The sequence below is a fragment of the Styela clava genome, chromosome 13, assembly GCF_964204865.1.
Source record: "Styela clava chromosome 13, kaStyClav1.hap1.2, whole genome shotgun sequence".
Classification (NCBI taxonomy): domain Eukaryota; kingdom Metazoa; phylum Chordata; class Ascidiacea; order Stolidobranchia; family Styelidae; genus Styela; species Styela clava.
Genome location: NC_135262.1, coordinates 17,351,118 through 17,375,496, shown reverse-complemented (window position 1 = coordinate 17,375,496; position 24,379 = coordinate 17,351,118). Strand labels below are relative to the sequence as shown.

The window sequence follows — 24,379 nt, the reverse complement described above, 5'->3', positions numbered from 1 at the left end:
CGGCACCATTTTCAATGCAGCTAATTAAGAATTTTAATTCGAGCTTCCTCAAGGGATGTATGGAAATAATGGTCTTAATTTACGATCACCCGACAACTTTCAACAGCTATTAAACGGTTTCCAAGAACCCATTACGTCAATGAAAACCACAAAATATCAAGAGGGTCAAACTGGATAAGTTAATGTGGGGCCAGGGGCTCACAGATCAAGAATAGCTTGAATGTTATTAAGTTATTCAAGAGGTATTTCTCGGGCCGTCTATATTGCTGTCATGATCATGATATAGGGGTATAAAGGAAGAAGTATTTTGAATCAAAAGTCTATCATAGCAAAATATGTGAAAATATCCAAAATCAGTATACAGGCAAGGCGATTCTGTTGTGTGATACGCGAAAGCTATTTTCATGCATATATAGTCTTATAAAATTTTTTCCGTGTTTCCAAACTAAATCGCATATCCAAATGAACTGTTATTCTACTACAATACTCTATCATTCCCAACGTCCATGGAAATTTTGTATTAGTACCATAATTTTTTTGAACAGTGAAAATTGCGCATTTGTTGGTAGTTACAAGTTACAAGGGGAACGCGCGATACAGCATTGAAATCAATGCTATACTCAGGCATTCATCCTCATATATCCGTTTTTTTTTTCTCCTTATCTAGTTATCTAGTTGTATATACCTAGTTGAGTGTTCGAATTTGAACTTCTAGGCGAAAGAAAAAACTATCAAGGCCACAAGCAGCGCGGGTTACTATTAAATCCGACTATATCATCGATTTTTAGTACTAGTATGTCAAAACCGTTGCATTCCAAAAATCCCAAAGAGACCTGAAAAATGATCCCCATATGAAGAGCATTTAATTCCTCGCGTCAACAAATAGTCGAGCCCCGCCCTACATTTGCAACATCACGGGATTCTCTATACACAACAAACGTGATATGTGTCGTGTGTCGGTAATACCAGGGTTTAGCAATCTCCGTTACGCTTGCGTCATTTTTTAGTTTAGTTATAGAAGTTTGCGACTATTTCGGATCAAGCTGGTTGACCTTCAGAGGAAGAATGGGATCAAGCATATGACGAGGTAGGTTCTTAAAACAAATACAATACTGCAATCTTGGGATTATTGGCTTCTAAATACCTAAGCCCCCCTCATTCTATATTCTATATATATAGGGTTTAATAGAAGAGTGTCGAAAGATGACAACTAGTCGCCCATAGTGGCCAATATTAATTAGTTTTTAGCAATTATACCCAACGGTGAAGAAACGATAACGATCACCAATGCGGATAAATATAATAATATGACAACGGATTACCGAGAGCCGAGCGATGACATTGCTTCATCTATACTTCAAGCCAATCAACTTCACTTTGTTCTTAATATAATTACGACGCCATTGATACCGTTAGAAACTGATTTGCAAACGGTTTGGCTCCTCCAACCATAATTGTGCCAAATTGTTAGGGGAGTTTAATCAACAAGAGAGCAATGCTCGAATATATATACACGAAGGCCGAAACGAAGTAGTATCAAATCTTTCACAGTACCGGTAGTCACTTAGATGTGATCATGGTACCAGTTTTTTTATTTGGATGACGCCATCATAAACCACACCCAAAAATAATAACGCAGTTGCAAAGAATTTCTGTTGCGGCGAAGGAACGTAAAGTCGAACTTAACCGCACATTCAATTTTCAGGTTTAAGTTTAATCCCGTGGGATAAAATGGAATTTCAAAAACGAGCTTTTTTCAATTCTCCCGGTGACGTCACGAAGTATTTTAGTCATGGTAGTTTGAGCATGGTATTTCTATAAATCAAGTCTAACGCGGCACGCGGTATTCAACGTCTATGAATGATCTTAAAATCGAAGACAAAAGGTCATGGGCCAAAATTCTTGGCATTTAACGGCGAGCTAACTTCGCCACTGCAAGCCACTATACACGTACTCCCCCTGGGCGAGAATTCTAAGAATTCCTGGCGTTAAATATAATGCTGCCCAGTGCTAGAATTACATATAATTGGTCGAACGAAGCTAAGAAGTCGAAATAAATCGAAAAGGTGCCGATAGTAAAGAAAATGAATCTTGGACTCAAACTGGTAGCTGTTCTTTTTTTAAATTAAATAACAAAAATAGTGGTATGATTTATACATTAGCTGTGATTAAAAATATGCCTGCATGGGAAAGTTGTGAGTGGTGTAGATCAGTGTTTCCCATCCTATGGGTCGCATGAAAATCATCTCGGGTAGCTTGATTTTTCAACAAAAACTTAAGTTGCCGATTTCCTTTCCTAGTAGATTTTCATTGTTTATTTTATATTTCGTATTGCAGTATTGGGGCCTCCTGAAGTATGCGCACCAAGATGGCGCACAACCTGAACTCAGTTTGTGTACCAGTTAGGGTTCAGGTTATGCGACATCTTGGTGCGAATACTTCAGGAGTACCCAGTATTGTTCATTAGCAGTTGTATGTGTTAAGTATTACGGCATAAAAACTTGGCGGCGAATGAACCTACGCCACGAATTCAAAAACTCGCTGATAGCAAAAAGAGCAGCTTTCTGACTTTGAGGTCGTTTCTAGGAAATAAATGCCATATGATTGTATTATATAAGTCATTTAATTTTGCGGCCATAACATCACTACATGCCGTTTAGTATTCGAGCATATCCTTGGATGTATGTAGTATTTATGTTTGGAATTTTATTATATACTATAAATAATGACATTATCTATGAAGTATGAATATGGCATAAATCGTAATTTTCTTTCTCATATAGCTGATTTCCCATATTAAAAAATGAATGGGTTAATTAGGCAACAACCATTTAAAGATATTTTGAATATTATCAATTCCCACTTCAGTCTAAATTCGCATTCGACACTCTTCGATAAAATAGAACTGACAAAAAAGTGACTGTTTTAGTATTCCATCAAATCAGTAGATTGTTCACTAAACAATTAATTGATGATGGAATAAATGCAGCTGAGAATACGCAAAGGTTCGTTTTGCTTGGAAAAATGAACCCAACCGAATAGTACAGAAGGAAGGCCTATTTCTAAACCATGGGCATCATTCTGACCGATAGTAAAAACATAATTCAGGAGAACGAAAATTTACTTTGTTATACATATCTCGATGGAGTACGATAAGACGTTAAACGCCGACCATTATTTACATATTTACAAACGACGAGGAAAAATTTCTCCGCATGGCAGGTGCCTAGCGAAGATCGTCTACGCACGTTAGAATTTAACCCTTTATATTCGACCTACGCCAGGAATTCACAGAAAACAAATCCCGATGTATCACAAAGATGACAATAATATAGTGAGTACGCGAACGGGTTAAAATACTCGAGAGGTTACTGGATTTGGAGAAAACAATGGTTGGTCTATATTGAAGTTACGAACCAATAAGATGGTGAATATATGGTCCTTTATGACCATCTTCTAAAGCATCACGTTTGATAATTTCGTAGAAGGCTGACTACCCAGTTATAATTGACAACAACTCTGGCTCGATTCACGGGTGGACCACACATAAACTTCAACATATACAAACCAACTTTGCTTATATGCTAATATCCAATTATTTTTTGATACAATATAAGTCAGTAATTCGTACTGCCCAGTTGTAGTTGTTTTTGAGAAAACAAATAAATGAAAATTTGAGGTGCAGAAACGAGTAGAGAAAATAACTGATATTTATTATATTTAGCATTATAATCCGGTAAGTTGTTATACGAGGAAAGATCGGTGATGTGTTCAGATTCAGTACGGCCATTTACACAGATAGATTATGAAGAAGTTCTCGAGAAGCAAGTTCGATAAAAAGAATCGTTCTGAGCCAATTTAGTGAGATGTCAAATAGGCACCTATACAACAGATTTTTCTTTACAAATAGCATGCTCTTTTATCATTATTCCATATTCTTCCATCGTGCGTAAAGCGGGATGTTGTGCATCATTATATTTGCAAAAAATGACGTTCGTCTTACAAATTTGAAAAAAGAAAAATGGCTGACGAAAAGGTCAAACTGAATTTCGGAAAAAAAAACGAACGAATAAACACACGAAAAAAAACGACTTTATTGCAAAGCATTGTTACCGTGTGGGACGAGATACTTGAAAGGATATATAAACAAGATAATAGTAATGACATAACGATAACCATCTCCGTTCCCCAAAAATATGACGAAAGGTTTTTGGTGTTATATAGGAATCTTAGTGTAACACCAGCAACCACGTGTGGGTATTATATAAAAACAACTGAAGGATACAATTATCTGTCTCCCATGTTTGCTTAAACAAAAATAGGAATTACTAGACCACCTGTGCAGAAAGGTAAAGCGAGTTCCTTCATGTTATTACATTGTAAAGTAATTTTGTTTCGTTCCCATATGATTTCGTTTCAAATCAAAAAGAGTTGGAATCGACGAAAAAGAAACTGAGTCATATTCGTAGTGCAGGCGAATAGCGCATTAAAAAGCTCATGTATTTTAGGTTCAATTAAAACAATTGTGATAGATGTCCGAATCCTTTGAATTTTCCCAAATAATTTTCTCCAGGAAAATTTTGAAAATCAGGATTTGCGTCCAAATCAAAAAGAGTTGGAATCGACGAAAAAGAAACTGAGTCATATTCGTAGTGCAGGCGAATAGCGCATTAAAAAGCTCATGTATTTTATGTTCAATTAAAAAATTCGTGATAGATGTCCAAATCCATTGAATTTTCCCAAATAATTTTCTCCTGGAAAAATTTTGAAATCAGGATTTGCGTCCTATTATGACGAACCATATTTTACAAAACTTGAAAAGTTATTAAGTTTTGAATTTGTGGCAATACAGCCGACAAAAGTAGGAACCCACTATTACTATATTTCAATTCGCCTGTAAATTTTAGACCGACAAGATTGGATAAATACTCAAACATCAGTTCAGTGGAATGAACCGAGAGCTCAAGTAAAATTTTCAATTGGAATTTGTAATAGGTCTGTGATGATTCCAAATTGAGAAACATACTGAAAAACACCGAGAAGTTTTTTCCGAGAAGTACCAAAAAAATAAAATTTAGCTAGACTCCACACACGAGGCTTTCATCCCAGGGTCACCGGTGCACTAAATAGAAAGGTCATGCTAAGCGTGAAGTAGCGTATTAATTTTATAAACATCACTTTGATACCTCATTATTTCGAAAATTGTTATTTCCGTATAGTCACGTAAACACCTATAGGAATCGGTTATTAATCATAATAAAAGGGAACAATTACGGCACATTACCCTTTTTTGTAAATCCGAGCCATCGTAATTAAAAAATTTAGCCTTCATGGTAATTTTCTTTCCGACCGTGGGAATATTTTGTACGTCGAGTGAAAATTTATGTATTTAGTGTTTGGTTTAAAAAAGAATAGTAAATTAGTCTGTGATATACCAGTTAATAAATGGAGCGCTTTATTCCCATTTGCCACAAATTATTACAGGACATTCAAGTAATGCTGTCGTATTCTAATACAGTATAATGAAACGTTACGACAATGATCTAATTCATAATTTATTTAAATGAGTAAAGTATTTAAAACGTAATTGTAAATCCCGTAATAAGCGATCAGAGACATCTTAATTTGCTTTAATTTTAGACGCGACCAAACCAAAATGACTGTTAAAAATGATAACAAAATTTATCGCATTTTGCCAAAATAATTGCACGATAACCAGTTTAAACAAGCCCAAAGCCTGCCGATAAACTTCGCTGTAACCAGTGTCCAAAAATATGCCAATAAGCTTTGAAGTTTGATGTAGTTTTCTCTCCCTCTCATATTTAATTTATAAGTCAAAAATAGTAACATTTTCGATGGTATATCGGTTACTAATTTTTGTATGCGGTTTCTGATTGTGAAGATAATATTTTTCGGTTATGATTGGTGGTATAATCAGTGGTTGCTTAATGCTTAATTTTTCCTAGAGTTCGTGTGACCCTGAATTTCGAATTCACATCTTTCGCTGCGAACGAGGCCTGTACAACCAGCCACCGATATCTAACGATATATTAAATTTCACCTTTCCGCCGCTAGGCCATCGCGCCTCCCCCATATTAAAATAAATTAGATATTGACGAAACGTTATAAAGCAAAGTTCAGACTCAAACCAACCATTTGCAAAATAGTTAGTGATCAACATAATTCACAGATTGTTAAAATGTACTAACTTGACAAAGAAAATACAACTTTGGCAATATTAAATTTGAAGTATAATGTCGTGAAATCCAGCCCTGGGTTTCGCAAAAAATGCATCTCTACCAAGGGCCTCTCGGTTGGAGATAACTAGACGCAATCAAATATACACATTATACATTGCACAAATCTTTCAGACGATAGCAATTAATATTAAACGTCGGAAACCGCAAATAGAAACACAAAAGTTATTATATCACAGCATATCATAGCATCAGTCTCATATCCGAATTCCAAGCGTTCCTTGGGTAATACGTAATTAGAATGGGGTGCGAGGTAATAGACAGGCGTATAGTCGGAGGCAAGCCAAAGCAGAAAAAAAATGATTAAGAACGAAAAATGAAATATTTTTGATTCACAAACCGAAATTTTCTGATTCAAAATTTTATCAAAAGTAATTTGGGTTATCCCTCTATTCTATGCTTCCCATAATTTTCAGTTGAAGTTTGTTTGGGAGGGGCGAGGAGACACTTACAAACGTAGGGAATGAAACGAAAACAATTACAATCGGGGTAAAGAGAAGATAAGTTACCATTGAAGATTGGGGTGATAACTTAACTCTGGCATCCCTATTTCCATGGTATTTTAGTAAGGATAACTACATTAAACTGAAAAGTTATGGAATGCCAAATCGTAATTGGTCGGATTCACAGTGCTGCAAGGCTGGTATGGCTATTCGATGACCACCAATCAATTAGCGTCGTAACATAGTCAAAAAAGTGTTTCTACAATCTGTTGACCATCGACATCATAATTAGCCAATATGACGTCACGGAATTTTACGAACGTTAGTGTTCACGTATTTTGATTTGATTCGATAAGCAAAACCTCGGTCACATTTTTGTGCTTGAGAAGCAAAGAGGTGCCAAGTCATGTAAAGTATAAGCCATATATAATTCACCGCTTAGTTTCGATTGAAAATTGGACGCTATAGTCGATCACCGATCCCCGTTGAAGATAAACATTCGATTATTTTAACAAGGTAAAACGAACAGTTATCTATGATTTATATCAGTTTCATATATGAAAAATGTATACCCCCTCGTTCAAATTTTCTTGATTCAAGCATGCACCAAAATGGCCAATGCCGAGCAATGGATAAATAAGTCACTATTTCTGTATAAACCATTTTACTCCATGACAATTTGTGGGCTAGCAAGAAATTGTGCACAGCTGTTTGTGAAATGCGGTACATTAGAGGCGCACTTCATCCGTGAATCGGTAATTTTGTTTTGCAAAACAGAGGTAAGCATAGGAAAACGAACAATGCACGCAAAGAGAGAAATAACGAATGAAAATGTAACACATTACCATACACAAGTATTAGATGAATTCCGCTCCTTGCTTCTTTTTTTTTTAACGGCAAATGCACATTTTTATTCGAGATACTCCATTTAACTTGGCGGACTATTCTATCAAGGATCGGTTTAAAATAACCAACATCAAAAAAAAACTTTTACCGTGGTTAGTAATCCCACTTGATTCCTTGAGTAGTTTGGTATTTTAGAAATTCTCCAAATGTGTAAACCGGTATATTACCCACGGTTTTTAAGTTCACCATGTGTAGTATCCAGGGATGGCCAAAACCGAATAATTCTGTATTTCGACAACATTCTAAAGTAATCTTTTAGAATATGAAATTACATATGTATTCTGAAATTGGTCTGTTCTACAAGAGAAATTCTTCAAGACAATTGTAAATTCGTAGAAATCAAATTTGGTTAAATATTGTTTTCATTAGTATTCTCTTATTATTCTGTCAGAAGTTTTTGTCTATCATAAGATAATAAAAACACCATCTATTTTCAAATGAAAATACAATACTAAATCGAATATAACCAAATTCGAATGTATTTGAATATTCGATTCGTTTTGGACATCTCTGGTACTGGCTATTGTCTAACCGTGTAAAGCGTTGAGTACATTAAAGCCACATTAAATTTGATCGTTATGTTCCACGTTTAATTAAATGCACGTTTTATTGATGTAGAGAAGAAATGCAACCGGAGAAAAATGAAATCTAACATTTGAAAAATAATTTTTATTTATACATTGATTGTTAAAATCGATATCATCATTAGTGAATTGGTTACTATAGTTGCATCTTCAAGCTAGCGTCGGTGTTTTATAATGGATATTGCACAATGAAACATTTCACTGGTTCTCACCAGACCGAGAAACCAAATGAACACAAAATAAAATTTGCCTCCTCATTGCTGAATGATTTTATCGTTGTTTGATGAATATAATCCTTTCTCCTGATTTTACACATAAATGTAAATTCTGTATACCATAATACAGGTACAGGGTGATCCAAAAATATATCCCAGATCAATTAGGACCTATTCAAAAGAGATGACACAAGTTTTGTGCAAAGCGCCCTAGATTGTTGATACGATTTGGTACAATCATACATTAACAAAACTTCCGAGTGTTAAATGAATTTTCTTCATCTTCATAGAAGTAATTAAGAATGGCGCTCCTGAAGTGTGTTTACCAATATGGCGGTAACTAATTTTGTTCGTCCACTTTACATCAAGTTGTGTAAAGAGACGGAAGCCTATGGCAGAGGGTATATTCACTTGGCTAACACAGACACCTAACTCGTAATAGACCTAAATAAGGAAAATCGGAATAAAATTATGGTCTAACCCTAACCTGGTACACACACTACGGGAGTACGTAAGAAACTATGTGGGTTCTGTTTGTTTTTTTGGTCACGTGTTCTTTACCTCGCATTCGTATAGTAAAAGCTTATAGAATTTTATTTAGACTGAGAGTTAAGTTTTATTTAGACTGAGAGTTATGAAATCACGCTAATGTTTTGATTTGCCTTTTGAACGCAACAGGAGTAAATTTCCGGCGAAGTCGTACTAACTCGTGATAAGAGACCTCGCCAACAAACTATTAAAAATACTCGTTACCCTAATTATATCTCAAGTTAATAATGCACACTTGGTAAGTGGTATGATTTACTTCGAAATGGGGAGTTCATTTTAATTTTATAGCAGTATAAATTACAAGTCGAACTTAACCGCGACCGTGAATCATTCCTATGGCGACAAGATTGCGGTGACGAATTAGACGATTGAATTAATGGATTGCGTGAGAGGTGTAGGGGTTAAAACTTAGTCACCATGGTATTATAGTCTATTATGCAGTAGTTATATCGATTGTATTTTTAATATAATTTGTGAAAGGGTTGAGTTATCGAACGAATACAAACGAATAGAGTGGGAAGACTTGTTCAAAATTAGTACACATGATCACTAATGCTGCTTTTTCCATATGACTCTGATTCAATCCTATGCAATCAACCACTGAGGAGCTACTATTGTTTGGAGGGACCGGAATCTTTCCGATTGGCATCACATACCAAATTTATTACATCTTGGGTGAAGTAATGGCCATGGTTATACTGTATATATAAAAATTTAAATGCTTATATTTCCAATGGACGAAACTGAAGTCACTTAATGCGTAATCATGATAAAGAAAAAATGTTTAATATTCAGTTTGAATGAATTAGAAATTTAGAATTGCACAACTCATCCAAGCTGTTCTCCAACATCAATATATCCATTCGTAACTCATGTTATTACTGTATTGATAAGACGCATTTTCATGTTGTTATAAAAATTCTATCGCATCAGCTACAACCAAAAGACGTCACAAAATTTAGATAAGTGTTATATTCTAAAAATGGGAGATGAAGCACAACACGATTATTGAAAAAATGTGCCTGATTTCAGCTTTCTTTAAAATGATATATCATGGCGTACGACAAGAAGCGTCGTTGCACCGTTAATGTTCATGGTTTATAGATTAGCATACTATGGAATACATCTAACAAATAGATACATGGCCAGTCCGTAAAAAGTAGTTAGCTTGTCAGCAGCTAAGCGTACAAGAATTACAGGTCGCATCACTCGCCTAATGAATGATAGGCACCACCGCGAAAAGTGGTGCGATACTGTGATACAACACCGTGTCTCTCTGGGTGACATGTTTTCTTTCTACCATGACGAAACAACACAATATAACGTTGGTCGTCGATACATTGGAAATCAGCCGTATCCTTAGTTCAGTACAAATTACCTAGAGTGGGCTGATGACATCGCCTTTTTATACCCTTTCCCATGTTTGGCAACGCCAAAATTAAAACTTGATATACCGTGAAGATGAAATTTTGATCTATTAACGAGAAGGAAAACTTATACACAGAAACAGACGATATCAAAGATAAATCTTGTAAAAATAGACAATAAAACAATGATAGCAAGCGGTCCAACTATGTCCCACTGCAACAAAATATTTTTTTTTGACAGGCCCTAATTACTAAATCAGCTTAGTATAAATTTAAGCCGACGCTTCCTGCCAAAAGAGCAAAAATTTCACCCTTCACAAACGAGGAAGTTGGTATTCTAAAACCGTAAAACACGAAAATAGGCCATTTCCGTTATTGAGTCAAAGGTAATGGGTCAAAGATCATGTGGCATTGGTAGAACTTAGAGCAGTGCCCCATTCTATATTAATCCACGATATTATTCAAATAATTGATATAGGAAATTAAATCAAAATGGCGTTTCCACAACATTCTTCAATCTCTATTGCACAAGGCGAATCACAACCAGTGTGGCCTTCAAACTTTTGCACTCATCACATCAAAAAGCCAGAACATGTAAGTCAAGAGGTGGTGTCGAAGACTCTGGTGTTATTTGCGGACTCGCGCGACATGTGTGAGCAACAAAGACGACGGGTTCAAGTTCAGATCCCCGGGGTTCATTATAATAAGCTAAGAATAGCAGAGCATAGATAGGAAGAAGCCAAGTCCTTCTTGGAAATCAATAATTCGGCAGTTCTTGTGGCAATGCCAGGTTCAAAATTCAAATGCCATTTTTCTACTTTCCCCTCAAAACATCATTAATTATTAGCAATAAATTCAGAAACAAAAAAAATCAGTTGCCATCTGACCTGATCTGAACTGGCTTTACAATAATAACATTAGCGTAATCAAATTAGCAATATTCACCCATCGTTAAAAATTTCAATCACCTATATCTATGGTTCGCGTTCGACGGGATTTACGTCTTGTCGTCTTCGAGTGTCCACGTCAAACGTCACGTGATCTTAATCGATTTGCCGGCGACACCGACGGGTGTAATTGAACGGAAAACAAATTAGGGCGGTTTATCATAACGATAAATTGTTTATTACACATTCGTAAACAAGAAGCGTGCGTTGCCTTCGTGTGCGCAAATTATATCTTTGAATTGCCGTCGGGTTGAACACATTATTGGTTTAAAATTTCAAAACCGGGACGTGATGACAATACTACAACAGCTGTATATGGTAAGAACTATTTTAACAAACCCAAAATGATTTTTCAGAGGAATACACATAGCAGTCAGTATATTCGCGAATATTCGTGCTTAGGACCAAAAGCAAGTGACGAAAACTTTGTCCATAACAAAAAAGTCTGTCATTCTTAGACAGGTGGGTATCTCCAAAAATTTGCGATAATTTTTTTTTCAACTTCACACAAGAAATGGTGATGTATGCGAAGGATTTGTACTTTCTTGAGTGCGACATAAAAAAACGTATCTTTGTTGTACGGCTTCGTGTGTCCGAACCATGGTTTAATGGCAATTAATTAAATTCTGTTCCGGATACTAGAAATTATACTTATCAGCATAAATATCCGCACTGGCGGTATTATTAATACAATTATTCGGGCACCAAGATTTATATTGAAGATGCCCCAATTCCGGGATTTCTTAACCGTTGGTACACGCACCGACAAAAGAAAACTTGCCGAAAACTGTTTTTTGGGGTGCAAGAATGATAAATCGTTAAGATTGGTTAAAAATGAAGTAGCTAAAAGACACAACATGGCAGAAACGACAGCAAATAAAACAAGTATTTTGCTGTAACTTACGTAACATTATAGTAATTTGCATATTATTTTCTAATGTGATATAAATAATTAGAATAAATAACACACCCGCCAATGCTCAAAATAATAAAGTTAGTAATTATTCAGTTAGGGTTTGTATTAGGAATGCAGGATGCGCTGGAAATTCACATTTTCAAATTAATCCTAAGCCCAACTGGATAATTACTAATTTGTTAATTTTCAACGTCGCGTGGGTGTTTTTCTCGAAAACATATTCTATTAAAACACAACTTTTGCGCATCGCGTCCTATTTTACTGAAACATTTGGGTGCATTCATACACAAATACAAAATATCATACCTGCGAGTGAGTTGTTGGTCCTTACTATTCCATTCTCCTCAGAATATCCCTAAAACAACATTATGAGTAAAACTTATATTACAACAATAGGCTCGGACCGTACATAAAATCATTTATAATCTCGTTTGCTTCTACACTTTACGTTTAGCGCATATTTTATAGGTTACACAAGAATTCAATGATCGGGCTGCTTAGTGTCAGATATTCTTTCAATTGGAATTAGGGTATTTCACTCACAGAGATGAGAATCGTTCTTTAAAGTGATTCATCATATTTAACTAGCGATGTCGAATATAATATATAGAACACTGATATTAATATAAATATCCACATATCGTAGAAAATAAACAATGGCCGACAAAGAAATTTTGAGGATTCATAAGAAAACAACAGGTATTGGCATAAAAGTTATCAAATTATAGATTTAAAACGGGAGGGCTCGTAACTAAATGATCCCACTTGGAAAAATCCCACTTTCACACATAATATGTAGGTTTTGTTGATTCAAATAGCGAACGGTTATATATAAGAAACCAAGAATTCGTTGACAATGTAATATGGCACTATTTTATATTTCACCTTCCAAAAATTACTGAGAAAGCTCATGATTGAGGAAGTTTAAAATTATTAAAAGTTGCACGGTAATTCTTCCCTTATTTTTAACAGTGTTAATACTTACCGATGCGGATGGACAATTTGGATCTCTCGTCATGTGTTCCCAACCTAGAGACAAGTAAACAATAAATAAAAATGATTAATGATGACGGTTAAGCAAATTGAATTAAATACTATTACAAATAAAATCCAGAGTCTCGCTTAGTTCAATCATCACGTCTACGATGGATTCTACCTTTACGAGAGACTCTATTCAAACTAATTAGAAATTACGTAGGTAGTGAAACGTTATGGTATAGTTCAGACGTGGGCAAATTACGGCCCGCGGGTCAAAAATTTCTCTTTGTGTAATTCAATCTGGCCCGCCTTGTGCTGCAACAACCAAACTAAAACCAAATTTTGATGTTTTAGCTAAAATTAGCTACCAAGGAATTTGTTGAGATTGCGATTAAATTTAGTTTTGGCACGAGGCTTATTGTTTTCCACGTTTGCTTTCGTAACACGGTAAATACTGTTCACGAAATGTAACTTTTACGTCAAACTCACGTGGCCCGCCAGATTAGCTAGATATGCGAAATTTTTGGTTCCAGGTCCAAAAACCACCCAGGGTATAGTCCCACAAGTCTTGTACACCGGCATCATTGAACTTGTTTTGAGCACAATTAGGAGAGAACATGAGATAAAAAAAAAATGCCAGTATTATCCACTGAATCACAAATTTAAAACGCAAATCGCTATCGTCACACATAACGCAATAAAAACAATTCGGACGCCGTCAAAACCCATACAATACATAAGACACGTTTCTTATAACGTTAACGGTAATATTATACGCTAAAACGACGTGCGTCCAGGTGTAGCCACAAACAAAAATATTCATATACATTCTTCGATATCGTAAATCAAATCGCTAGTTAGTAAGATTGTGACAACTTTTAAAAAGCAGTAAATTAAGTGGTATTTTCATGTACTTCATTTTTATAAAACGTGCAGTTAAATATGGCCCCTTTTCATAGACATTTACGTAAAGCGTAGTTAATATTACTGGTTTTTTCCTAACCATGAGTATTGTAATATTACAGTTGAAATGATTGGGCCTCCTCTGAGAATTGCTAATCAATATATTACAATATAAATTTAATACAAATATTCAAAACAGAACAAATATTCACTCAAATCCAAAATTTTAATCAGTAATTCAACTATTCGCAGAGTGGATTAGGGTTGTCAATTTATAAGGGGTAACAAGCGAAAAATGGTAGAATGAAAAGCTTTATCAAGAAAAGCTATATTTACTGTTGCATATTAACTGAACTAAAAAGTGAGTCGAAATAAATACATTTTAAGCATACGATATTGGAAAAGGCTACATACATTCCATACACATGAAAACATGAATATATGTATTCTTTAGGGATTATCAAGGACTATTCCCATATGGACGCCTATGCCATTTACCGGTTTTTAGATATAATATAACAAGTTTGGTACCGGTATATAGATGAAAAAATCGCGTTTACATGGCCCTTATGGGTTGGAGTATAATAATTTGTACGCCCGCTGACCAAACACAGAAACCACTTGAGTATCGTTCGGCATCGAGATTTAAAAATTCCGCTCCGTGTAATGGTGTATAATATTCAACATGTTGAAAGAAAAATTATATCCTGTAGTCACTTCATGAAACAGGTATTTTGGGGGCAAGAATAACAAAATATTTCCGATGAGGTATGGGAACAGTATACACTTTTGCTACATCTAGGGTGACCAGGAAGAACGGTCGTTTGGAACATATTTAGGAAATAAAATATTTATTCGTGCAAGGCGTCCTAGATTACAATCAGACGTGTAAGTGTTAATTAAATATTCTTTATTTTCATGGAAGTAATCAAGAAATGTACGGATTTTGTTTTTTGTGCGATCACCCTCGTTAATGCAAAATATAATGTAAACGAGGCGGTTAAATCATGAATGACGAATTGCGGAGCAATTTTTCCTTACTTAGGCAACAATCAAACAGTCCACAGTTAAATCAGTCAATGCAACCCTAAGGTACTTAATATACAGTAGAAGAAGATTTACAAGAAAACACTTCAACGGTATGGAGGCACTCGACGACGCGTGCCTTATCTTCAACTTTAAGATTGAGGTTATGATATTGTAAAGGAAAGAATACGAACGATATTATATTGCACAAACATTTGGACTCGGTTTTTGCCTAATTCAAAACATTCGGAAATTCCATTTCTAATTCTCCTAAAGTCTTTACCAAGCCTGGAAGTCATGTGTCAAAACGAGGGCTCATAAGCGGCCCGCGTTCGACTAGGTATATTTTATATAATATTTAACTAACTGTGATGTGGTTGCAACTATGATAAAAAAAGGTTTGCTTTGCTCTATACTTACCGTGGCGAGCAAAACACGGGTTGAAGTGGATAGGTTGAAGCAGGTGAACATTTAGCTGATTGAATATATATCGGTGTCAATATTTGTGCTTTAACCAAAATGTCAACTAGCAGAATAAAATATTTTCTTTTTTCCGACTTAACATAATGACTTTTCAATGCAGTTTAAATATTTTTCTTATACATTTTCACATACATCGATTTTTACAGTCATTGTAATATAAGAAACCGGTAATATAACAAGTGAATGAGAAATCCGTGCAATATACAAAATTCGCTAGAGATGGTTGGAGGGCGGAGACCGTCGCTTAATATTTCAAATATGGAGAAAATGGTCTGGGGACTCTGTTGCAGATATCATAGTTTCATCTAACAAAACGACAACGCATATTCATGAAATTTATTTTAAAAATATTAATCTAGTGAACGCTTTCATTTCTAACTACTACAAATTGGACATGGGTTGATCTAAATAACAAAGACTCGACTTTAATTTTTTTTTTTTTGATCATTTTTCCGGGCCCTCAAATGTTAACAGCTATATATTTCTGTAGGTTCTTCGTGCTATTCATAGTGATCTATATCCAGCCCATGGCATTTCTTTGTGCGTATAAGGCGAATTGAATAGTACCATGCGTCAATTCTAATTTCAAGGCGGGACGTCCGTATTTATGTCTTGAGGGATTTTACCTCAGCAGGTGGTGAGCATTGTCACTGAACTGAGAGGCGTAGCTTGTAATCCAAAGAAGCTATTTCTATGTTCCCGTCTATATTGCGAGTAAAGGGCGAAAAACTTCATTATATTATCAAACCCAAATCCCAATTACAGACACCAGACTGATCTGACTGATCTGCAAAACTGATCAGGCGGGTATAAAAATGATTACGGTTAGATATCGCAAACACTGGTACTATCGTAGTGGTGTACCAGGTTAGGGTTAGGCCATAATTTTATTTCGATCTTCCTTATTTTAATTCTATTACGAGTTCGGGGACTGTCTGTATTAGCCAAGTGAATATACCCCCTGCTCATAGGTTTCAGTCCCTTCACACAACTTGAAGTAAAGTGAGCGAAAAAAAAAACTAGTGACCTCTATATTGTTGCACACACTTCTGGAACGCCAAATTACTATATTTTTCTTTTGCTATTGGACGACAGCGGAAGCGATAGTCATTCCATTTTAAATACGCAGAAAAATGTTTTGCCCATACCGGTAATTTATTATGGAGCACTGGGATTTGGGTACTAGGAGAAATTCTAATAAATCTGACCTGCATTGTTTATTATTATTTTTTATGAAGATAAAAGTATCAAAGTAAGAACCAAATGCTAAATAATGGGGAACGAGATATTCAAAATATCATTTCTGCATAATCGATTAAAAAATTCCCACACGGAATTAAAAACGAACAGTATCTTGGAATTACTCATCGCGAGAAAATTTACAAATGAATAGGTCATACTCGTAATAATATGGCATCACCAATCGGCGCAACCAAGCCAATAACAATGGTAAATGAGATAGCGATGTCTTAGGTAGAAAAGTAAATTACAGCCGTCGGGTATTAAGTAGGACTAGCCCGTTATTTACACAGCTGTTTGTACCTATTGCCGGTCTCACCTATGAAGAAAACTTTATCGGCGGTCAATCAATTTTGGTTAGCACCATGTTTGCAAGAATGTATGAAGCATTGTTTGGTCCAAATTGGGCCAAAGGTGTTTCAGAGAAAAATATAGCGAAGTTGACAATATTTGAAATTTCCAGACCCATGCCATGTTAGATTGAACATTACATCTCAAATATTTTACAAAAAAATATTTCTTACTTTTTGCATACTTTCACGAAACTATTTGTTTGTATTCATGACTTATAATATACCGTAGAGGGGGTCAGATGACTAGGACGAGCTAACGGTAATATTATAGACGATATTAATAACAATACCCTTTTTGAAACACATGGTAATATCTGTTAATTAAATTGCTACCGATTTTTCCATACGCCAAAACGCGCGCACGAATGCTTATTATAACGGACATCGCTCTGAAATAGTTGAATACAAAATCATACTAACACAGGAATTTGAGAACGATTCTTTTTATTGCGTTTGCACATTACACTTCGATCATTAAATAATACATCATCATAGTACGATTGGCTGATGATGATAAGATTTGTAACCCAGTTGTGCGTACTATTTATTACAAATATCGGAGTAGTAAAATTTGAATTGTTTCTTTTCAGCAATATCCATCTTTGCTGTTTTAGTATCAAAGGATTGGCCATATATTAATTGCAGAAGACGTAAATCATTGTATAACGTCAGTCTGCGCACGGGCGATGATTGTACGAATTGACTTTCTACCCACATCTACTTCTCAATTATTCCACACAAGAAAATCTGTCAGGGGGTGAGATTAATGATTTAATGCGGGCACTTTCTCCGCCAGCAAATCAAAAAGACAAACAAAAATAATCGATAACGAAAGTGAATCTTCGTGTTCTGTGTTGGGGTAACTAACTTTACAAAAGGCAGGATTGACTAATTCCAATAGAGCATTGTAAGAAGAGTAATACACAAATAAGAAGGTGTTGAAAGCACTTAGAAGCCAATGGGATAAAAGACCATTAGAGACATTCTCACACCTTTACCCATTAATGAAACTAGATCACTTATTATTAAAATCAAAAAGCCTCTTCAATAGGAGATGTAAACAAACAATACAACAATAAGAGTACTAAAATAAAAGAGTAATTTAACTTTTAATTTATGGTAATGATCATGCGCAAGAATTGATCTAAATAATAGATATTTGCTAATTTAAATTTTTTCGAATTCATTACCATGTACTTATGCATTTTTGGGCTACTTTTGCTTACGAAAATCTCTGTAATATGTACATAAAATAATAAATACCTCCGTGTAGCTTTGAAATTATGATTTTAGACTTATCAAATTTGGTGTAAATCCTGATTTTGAAATAACATCATCCAAAACAACTTTTGAATGCAAGCAATCTTATTAATAGACTGAATGTACTTGGCGACCAAAGATGAAAGATTTGGACATTTATTACAATAGAAAACAAATCATTTTTTCAGCCCATCTCTAAAAATAAAGTAACAGGCAATATGTCAGCGGGTTTTCAGTGAACAGGTGCTGATAACGCCGCAAATTTTACGCTAAAACCGCATTGTGTACTTGTCAGGTAGGTGGTAAAGCCAAGCAAAACAAAGTGAAATTCTTATCTATTGTTATGGATCGTTATCAGCGTCTGACCCCGAATGTGATGGATGTGAAAGGGAGCATTGATAACCCACACAAGAAACATCAATGATGAATGGTTTCCCATAGTGTTTGTACTAATTTTCTTTGTAAATTCATCATGTTTGAATTAATATACATTTAGCTATTAGCTGACTATGCATCTTTGTATTGAAAAGCGCATACAAAAATATTAGCAAATTTGGGATCTTGGCAATATCACGAATCCATTTTTCAATTCTATATCTCGGCTACATATTTTGGAGAATCACTATTATTAAAGTCAAATTTTAAAAACCTGTTTTTCGAAGTCTCCAAAATAATGCTAATGATATACTTACAGTAATTCAATTTCATTTTCTATGCTTTCTTGATTTATTTCCCCCCAAATTCACACAAGAGGTAGAAGGTTTACTACTCAACTGAGAAGAAATGATAAACTCTTAGCGACAGCATAACTATCACAAAACAAATAGGTGAATAGACATATTTACTTGAAGCAAACTTACTGATATTCATAATCATCAGATACATTCTATTAATTGAATGATTGCGTGAAAACAGGTTCTTACCCTGCCTCAAGAATTGCATGTGTCATCAAGTTAGTTATAAGCCTAATTGCAACACAGTTTATCAAGCTGTCAACAAGTAAGATAATCAAACTCCCATGAAGGTGTTAACACAAACTGTGTACATAAATGATGATATAGATTGACCAGGACCCCAATGAAAAATCAATTTGTGCATTAGTGATTGACATTTGACCACCCTACTAATCCATTTCAAAACGATAGACAACCAAATTAACCTTTGTCAAGGACAGGGCGGTGTGTACCTTTACCCAATCCTCATTACTGATTTACCAAAATTAGATTGAATAATGCAAGAAGTGCAACTTATTAATGTACAAGTTAATAAAATGGTTCACAGCAGGTCAAAGGTTAATCTCTATGAATTCTTTCCACGTCATTTCCAAGCGCTAGTATTAGGACAAAGGTAGATTACAATACAAATAAATCTCATCTTAATCTTTAGAATGCGTCACTAAAAAAACTGAACTTATTTTAATTTTCATTCAAATTGAACTACTAATAATATGGAATATTTACTGCAACAAAAATTTAGTCTGCCTTCAGATTACTTGTTCACTCCCCGAATCAATAAAATGAAGAAAGCTATCATGAAGTCATAAGGATATAACTGAAGAGTAATATTACCACCTATTTAGACTTGATTGCGCTCTTCAGACTTTCACAATGTTTATGATATTTATGCGATTCTACCATGCATTTATTCGTTACCGAATTGTTATATACCATGAAAGTCGAATAAAAAAGTAGATAGATAATGCGGAGTTATTGTACATAAAATGACACAATAATGCAAATAAAAACCGTTCAAGTATTTTGCTATAGACAATGCCAACAATACATTACATAGTTGGCACGAGAGGTATTTAAATAACCTTTGAGAAACCTCATGAGTTCAATGGTCTTCACTCAGTACGTAATGAACCTGAGAGACTCATTTGGCATCTCCCCATCAAAAATGTTTATTTATAACTGGGATTAAAGTGCGGCTCAAAGAACTGATATTTGCATATGCTAATTAAGTTGGGATGCAGGTAATTAGCAGTCAGCATTACCTATAACATTAAACCACAACTTCGTAATGAAGCTTCAAATATTTATTAAAGTAAGCACATTCCGTATAGATTGCATATACACCACAATGTTATTACCAGTAAATCATAGTAAACCACCATTCAAAATTAAAAAAGTGCAGCAATCAGTTTCTGCATCGGTGCTCATTATTAAACCATTAACTCTTGTGGAAGATTTTTAATTGACTTCGTAATTCACAAACAAAAGTGAGTTATGCACATAAATTAGAAATAAGTAATAAAATGCACATATATTAGAAATAAGTAATAAAATGCACATATATTAGAAATAAGTAATAAAATGCACATATATTAGAAATAAGTAATGAAGTAATAACTAGTTTTTGGTGAATTGATTTCCAGGGGCCTAAGCATTTGTACACCTTATGATTTGAGGATTTTATGAAGCAAATTTTGATTTATGAGTTGAAACGAAAAAATGTGTTATAGTTATGGAATACACTACTACCTTTAGTATAATAATTTTGTCATCCACAAAAAATATCAAAATAATATTCTACCTGCTTGTTTGAATGAACTGGAATGCAGCGGAGGGGCGGAACCTTCTGATCTTTTTGTAGCTGGGAACATCTAAGGAAAAATAAATAATTATTACAGGTAATAAATAACTTCCTATAGGTTGCCAATTAAAACAAACAAATTACTTCCTATCTCAAATAGGCTTCAATGTGGCAGTTTACAGGAACAAAATTGAATTGTGATATAGCATATATGAATGGTGATTGAAAAAAAAGTAAATTTTTTAATTGGCAAATGCATGGATCCAACTTAAGAAATTTCAGAATTAGAAATGCTAATGGAATTTATTGTCACTAAACTTTACTTTTTTTATAAAAAAATTTATTTGCTCAAATCGATATCACGCTAACTAAGAAGCAATACAATCACAAGAACTGAATACTGAATTCCAGTTAAAAAATTAATGATATTATTATTATTGGCATGATATTGTATGGTCTGTCTAGTCTTTGTCAGTGCGTACAAATTTAACACCGGCGTAAAGGTGTTTACGGCCTAAATAACACATCACACTGACGAAAACTATTAGTGTGATTTTAACAATATGCAATTGCACACATTATCAACGATTTTTTCAGTCTTTTTCAGATCCATGGCTCCAGGCTCCAACACCAGGACAGGGCATACAAAAACGAATATCATTCGCCCACAATGTATACAATGTAATTACTTACCGAAAAATCGAGCAGATCCCCAAGCTCTTTTTCTGGATACCCGCCTTGCCTATGCGAAGCGGACTGCATGGCCATCATTGGATGCCTAAGAAAACAGAAATAGAAAACTGTAAACACTTTAAATCACTTGAACTTGCCCAATATTTTAATGAAGCAAAAAACGTGACTATGATTATTCAAGATGTAAATTTGAGACAAGAAATGACAATGAAAGACTCAGTATAGATTTTAATCTCACTATTATTAAGAAAAAATTACGCAGAGAAGGCTGCTATCTAACACGATCTGTCATTGACGCATGGAATTTGCGACAGCAGAATTGAATCGTGCGAGTGAAATCTGATACATTTTCATTGTTCAAGGAAGCAAATTCCTTGTATACCTCACTGATGAGTTAAAATTGACATGAAATTGGTACTGAATGTAGATATGATTTATAAAAAAAATCCTATTAAATTAAAACAGATACTGTATTTCTTTGTAAACAATCTTTGTAAAGTTTGTTAGAGAAATTTACAAATTTACTAGAGAAATACCAAAAAGTAAATTGAGAAATTCCTTAATTTCACTAGATTTTAACAACAACAACTATATTGTTATATTTTAATATCTGTACCAAATATTTGGTAGCAATGAATACCAACAGTACAGCAATAATAGATCATAAAACATCTGTGTGTTAGGTATTTAAGAATAAAACTTGAAATTACAAAATATAACTGTTTTTCATCAAAGTCAACTGGCAAACCATGAATATTGAAGTTAGGTATTATCTTTAAACAAAAGCTATAAATTTCCAAACCATATGAATATTTGAATATGAACACGCACAATGTAATCTGGGCATTTTCACTCAAAGCTAATAACATGAAGCCAACATGATTTTTTGCACTGAAAAGCAGCGCTTAAATGCCTAAAAATATTTAATTAAGAAACATATACATCATATTTATACATTTTTAAAGAACAAAGTTGAACAATAAAAAATAGTTCATCTCAATTCATGAATTTTCAAATACAATGAATTATTATTTGGTGACCACTATTGGAAAGACACAAAAATATTTCATATTATAGATAAGAAATTATAAAGAAATACCTTTATTGTCGAGAAGTACCATGAAGCAATTGATGTGTTAAAAAATTGCTCCAGAAAGTTCAACTTCAGAGACAACCTTTAACAGATACTTCTTCCCTTTATCCACAGTGAAACAAAATAATGATGATGGTATTTCAAATAATAATACAAATTATAAAAATAAATTAAAACTGCAAAAATAAATTGAGAGTGATTTTCTCACCTAGTTCTAGTTAGGGTCGCTGGGGCTGTAATTTGGCTAAATTAATAACAACAGATCCTGATCTCTAGCAAGTTACCCTTTTTCACCTGGACAATTTCGCTTTTGGTATATTACTCTCACATTATTGAATTACAGTATGTGTCATTTGGAATAATTAAATAGACTGGATATATTAAAGAGTTGTAGCAAATTCAACGATTGGAAAGGCAATCATAAAGTTATACCTAGCTATTCAGATACCGTATATACAAATGGGAAATAATATAAAAACTTCTATTCTAATAGTCAAAAATAATTGTTACATGTAGGATAGGATAAGATAATTCAGCAACTGGAGAGGAAACCATAAAGTCATGCCCAGCTATTCAGATATATACGATTAAGAATATAATATAATGCTAAACCTCTATTCTAACAGTCAAAAATAATTGTTATAGGTTGATTTTGATATATTTCCAAGCAATATTTACCACTAAATTGATAATTTCAAATGAGGACAATAACAGTCACATCAAAATATCAACTATAGAGTCAAAGTGAAAACTACGGTAGATATTATTGTGGATAGCTAAAAACAGGTATTAACGAGGAGTCACAAAAACCAGGGCTGAGAGCTGAAGCCATGACAATTTGTCAGAGCTGGAGTTGCAGCTACCAAAAATTAAGAAGCTCCAGCTCCTACCCATCTAATTATTTTTTTACATTTCTAATATTGCATAAAAATTATAAAACTATGATTTTAGCTCATGATTTTTTAACTTTAATTCGGAATAATTATTTTATTTAAATCAACCTGAGTTTAAAAGTTTAATATTGAAACTTGTATCGAAGATTTAAGTCGCTCTTCTAAAAACTAGCATTTAGGCTGTTTTATGGCATTGAAAAAATATCTCAATGCCCATAGAACGGAGCCCAGCTTGAGGTAAAAAATTAAGCTCCATAGCTACAGTTCATCTGCACTACGCTACACATCGGCGTACTCATGTTTTAAAAAATCATTTAAAATCAATCTAGAGAAGAATTCTAGGCTAACCAATAAAGATATCGAAGCAAATTTGCTATTTAAGATGTCTATTTCCTCTGGCAACGAGAAATAAGTTCATAAAATAAATGGTTCAGCTACAATTCTATGTTCATAATTTAATGCACTGTTATATTTAATAAAGTTTTTGCAACAAGCGCTTTCGTAAATATGGACATGTTTTAATCCAGGAATAAGAAAATTAGCAAGCTCAATCCTGCAATTACCATTTTTTTTGTATTCCTCAATGAGATGATTAATATTATGTTACTGGTCATTTATGTTAACAGCTTAATTTTTGGTGATCATGATGCAGGATATTAGACATGAATGTTGTGACTTCCTTGTTTGTTCCCTAACTTGATAACAATGATTTTGATTTTAAATGTTTTTCAGTTTTATG

The 24,379-nt window shown here is 34.2% G+C and overlaps 1 protein-coding gene across 2 annotated transcripts in view; it reads right to left on the bottom strand.

Moving 5' to 3' along the window:
• LOC120332819 (uncharacterized) overlaps positions 1-22,919 on the bottom strand; it is a 49,409-nt gene extending 26,490 nt beyond the window's left edge. For both annotated transcript variants that reach the window (XM_039400136.2, XM_039400137.2), the window contains exons 1-5: positions 22,754-22,919; positions 21,655-21,739; positions 20,962-21,031; positions 13,170-13,213; positions 12,491-12,539 (exon numbers count right to left, since the gene is read on the bottom strand). In XM_039400136.2, coding sequence (XP_039256070.2) covers positions 12,491-12,539; positions 13,170-13,213; positions 20,962-21,031; positions 21,655-21,732 — 241 coding nt within the window. In that variant the 5' untranslated portion in view covers positions 21,733-21,739; positions 22,754-22,919. The remainder of the gene's footprint in view (positions 1-12,490; positions 12,540-13,169; positions 13,214-20,961; positions 21,032-21,654; positions 21,740-22,753) is intronic.
• Between the last annotated feature and the right edge of the window lie 1,460 nt (positions 22,920-24,379).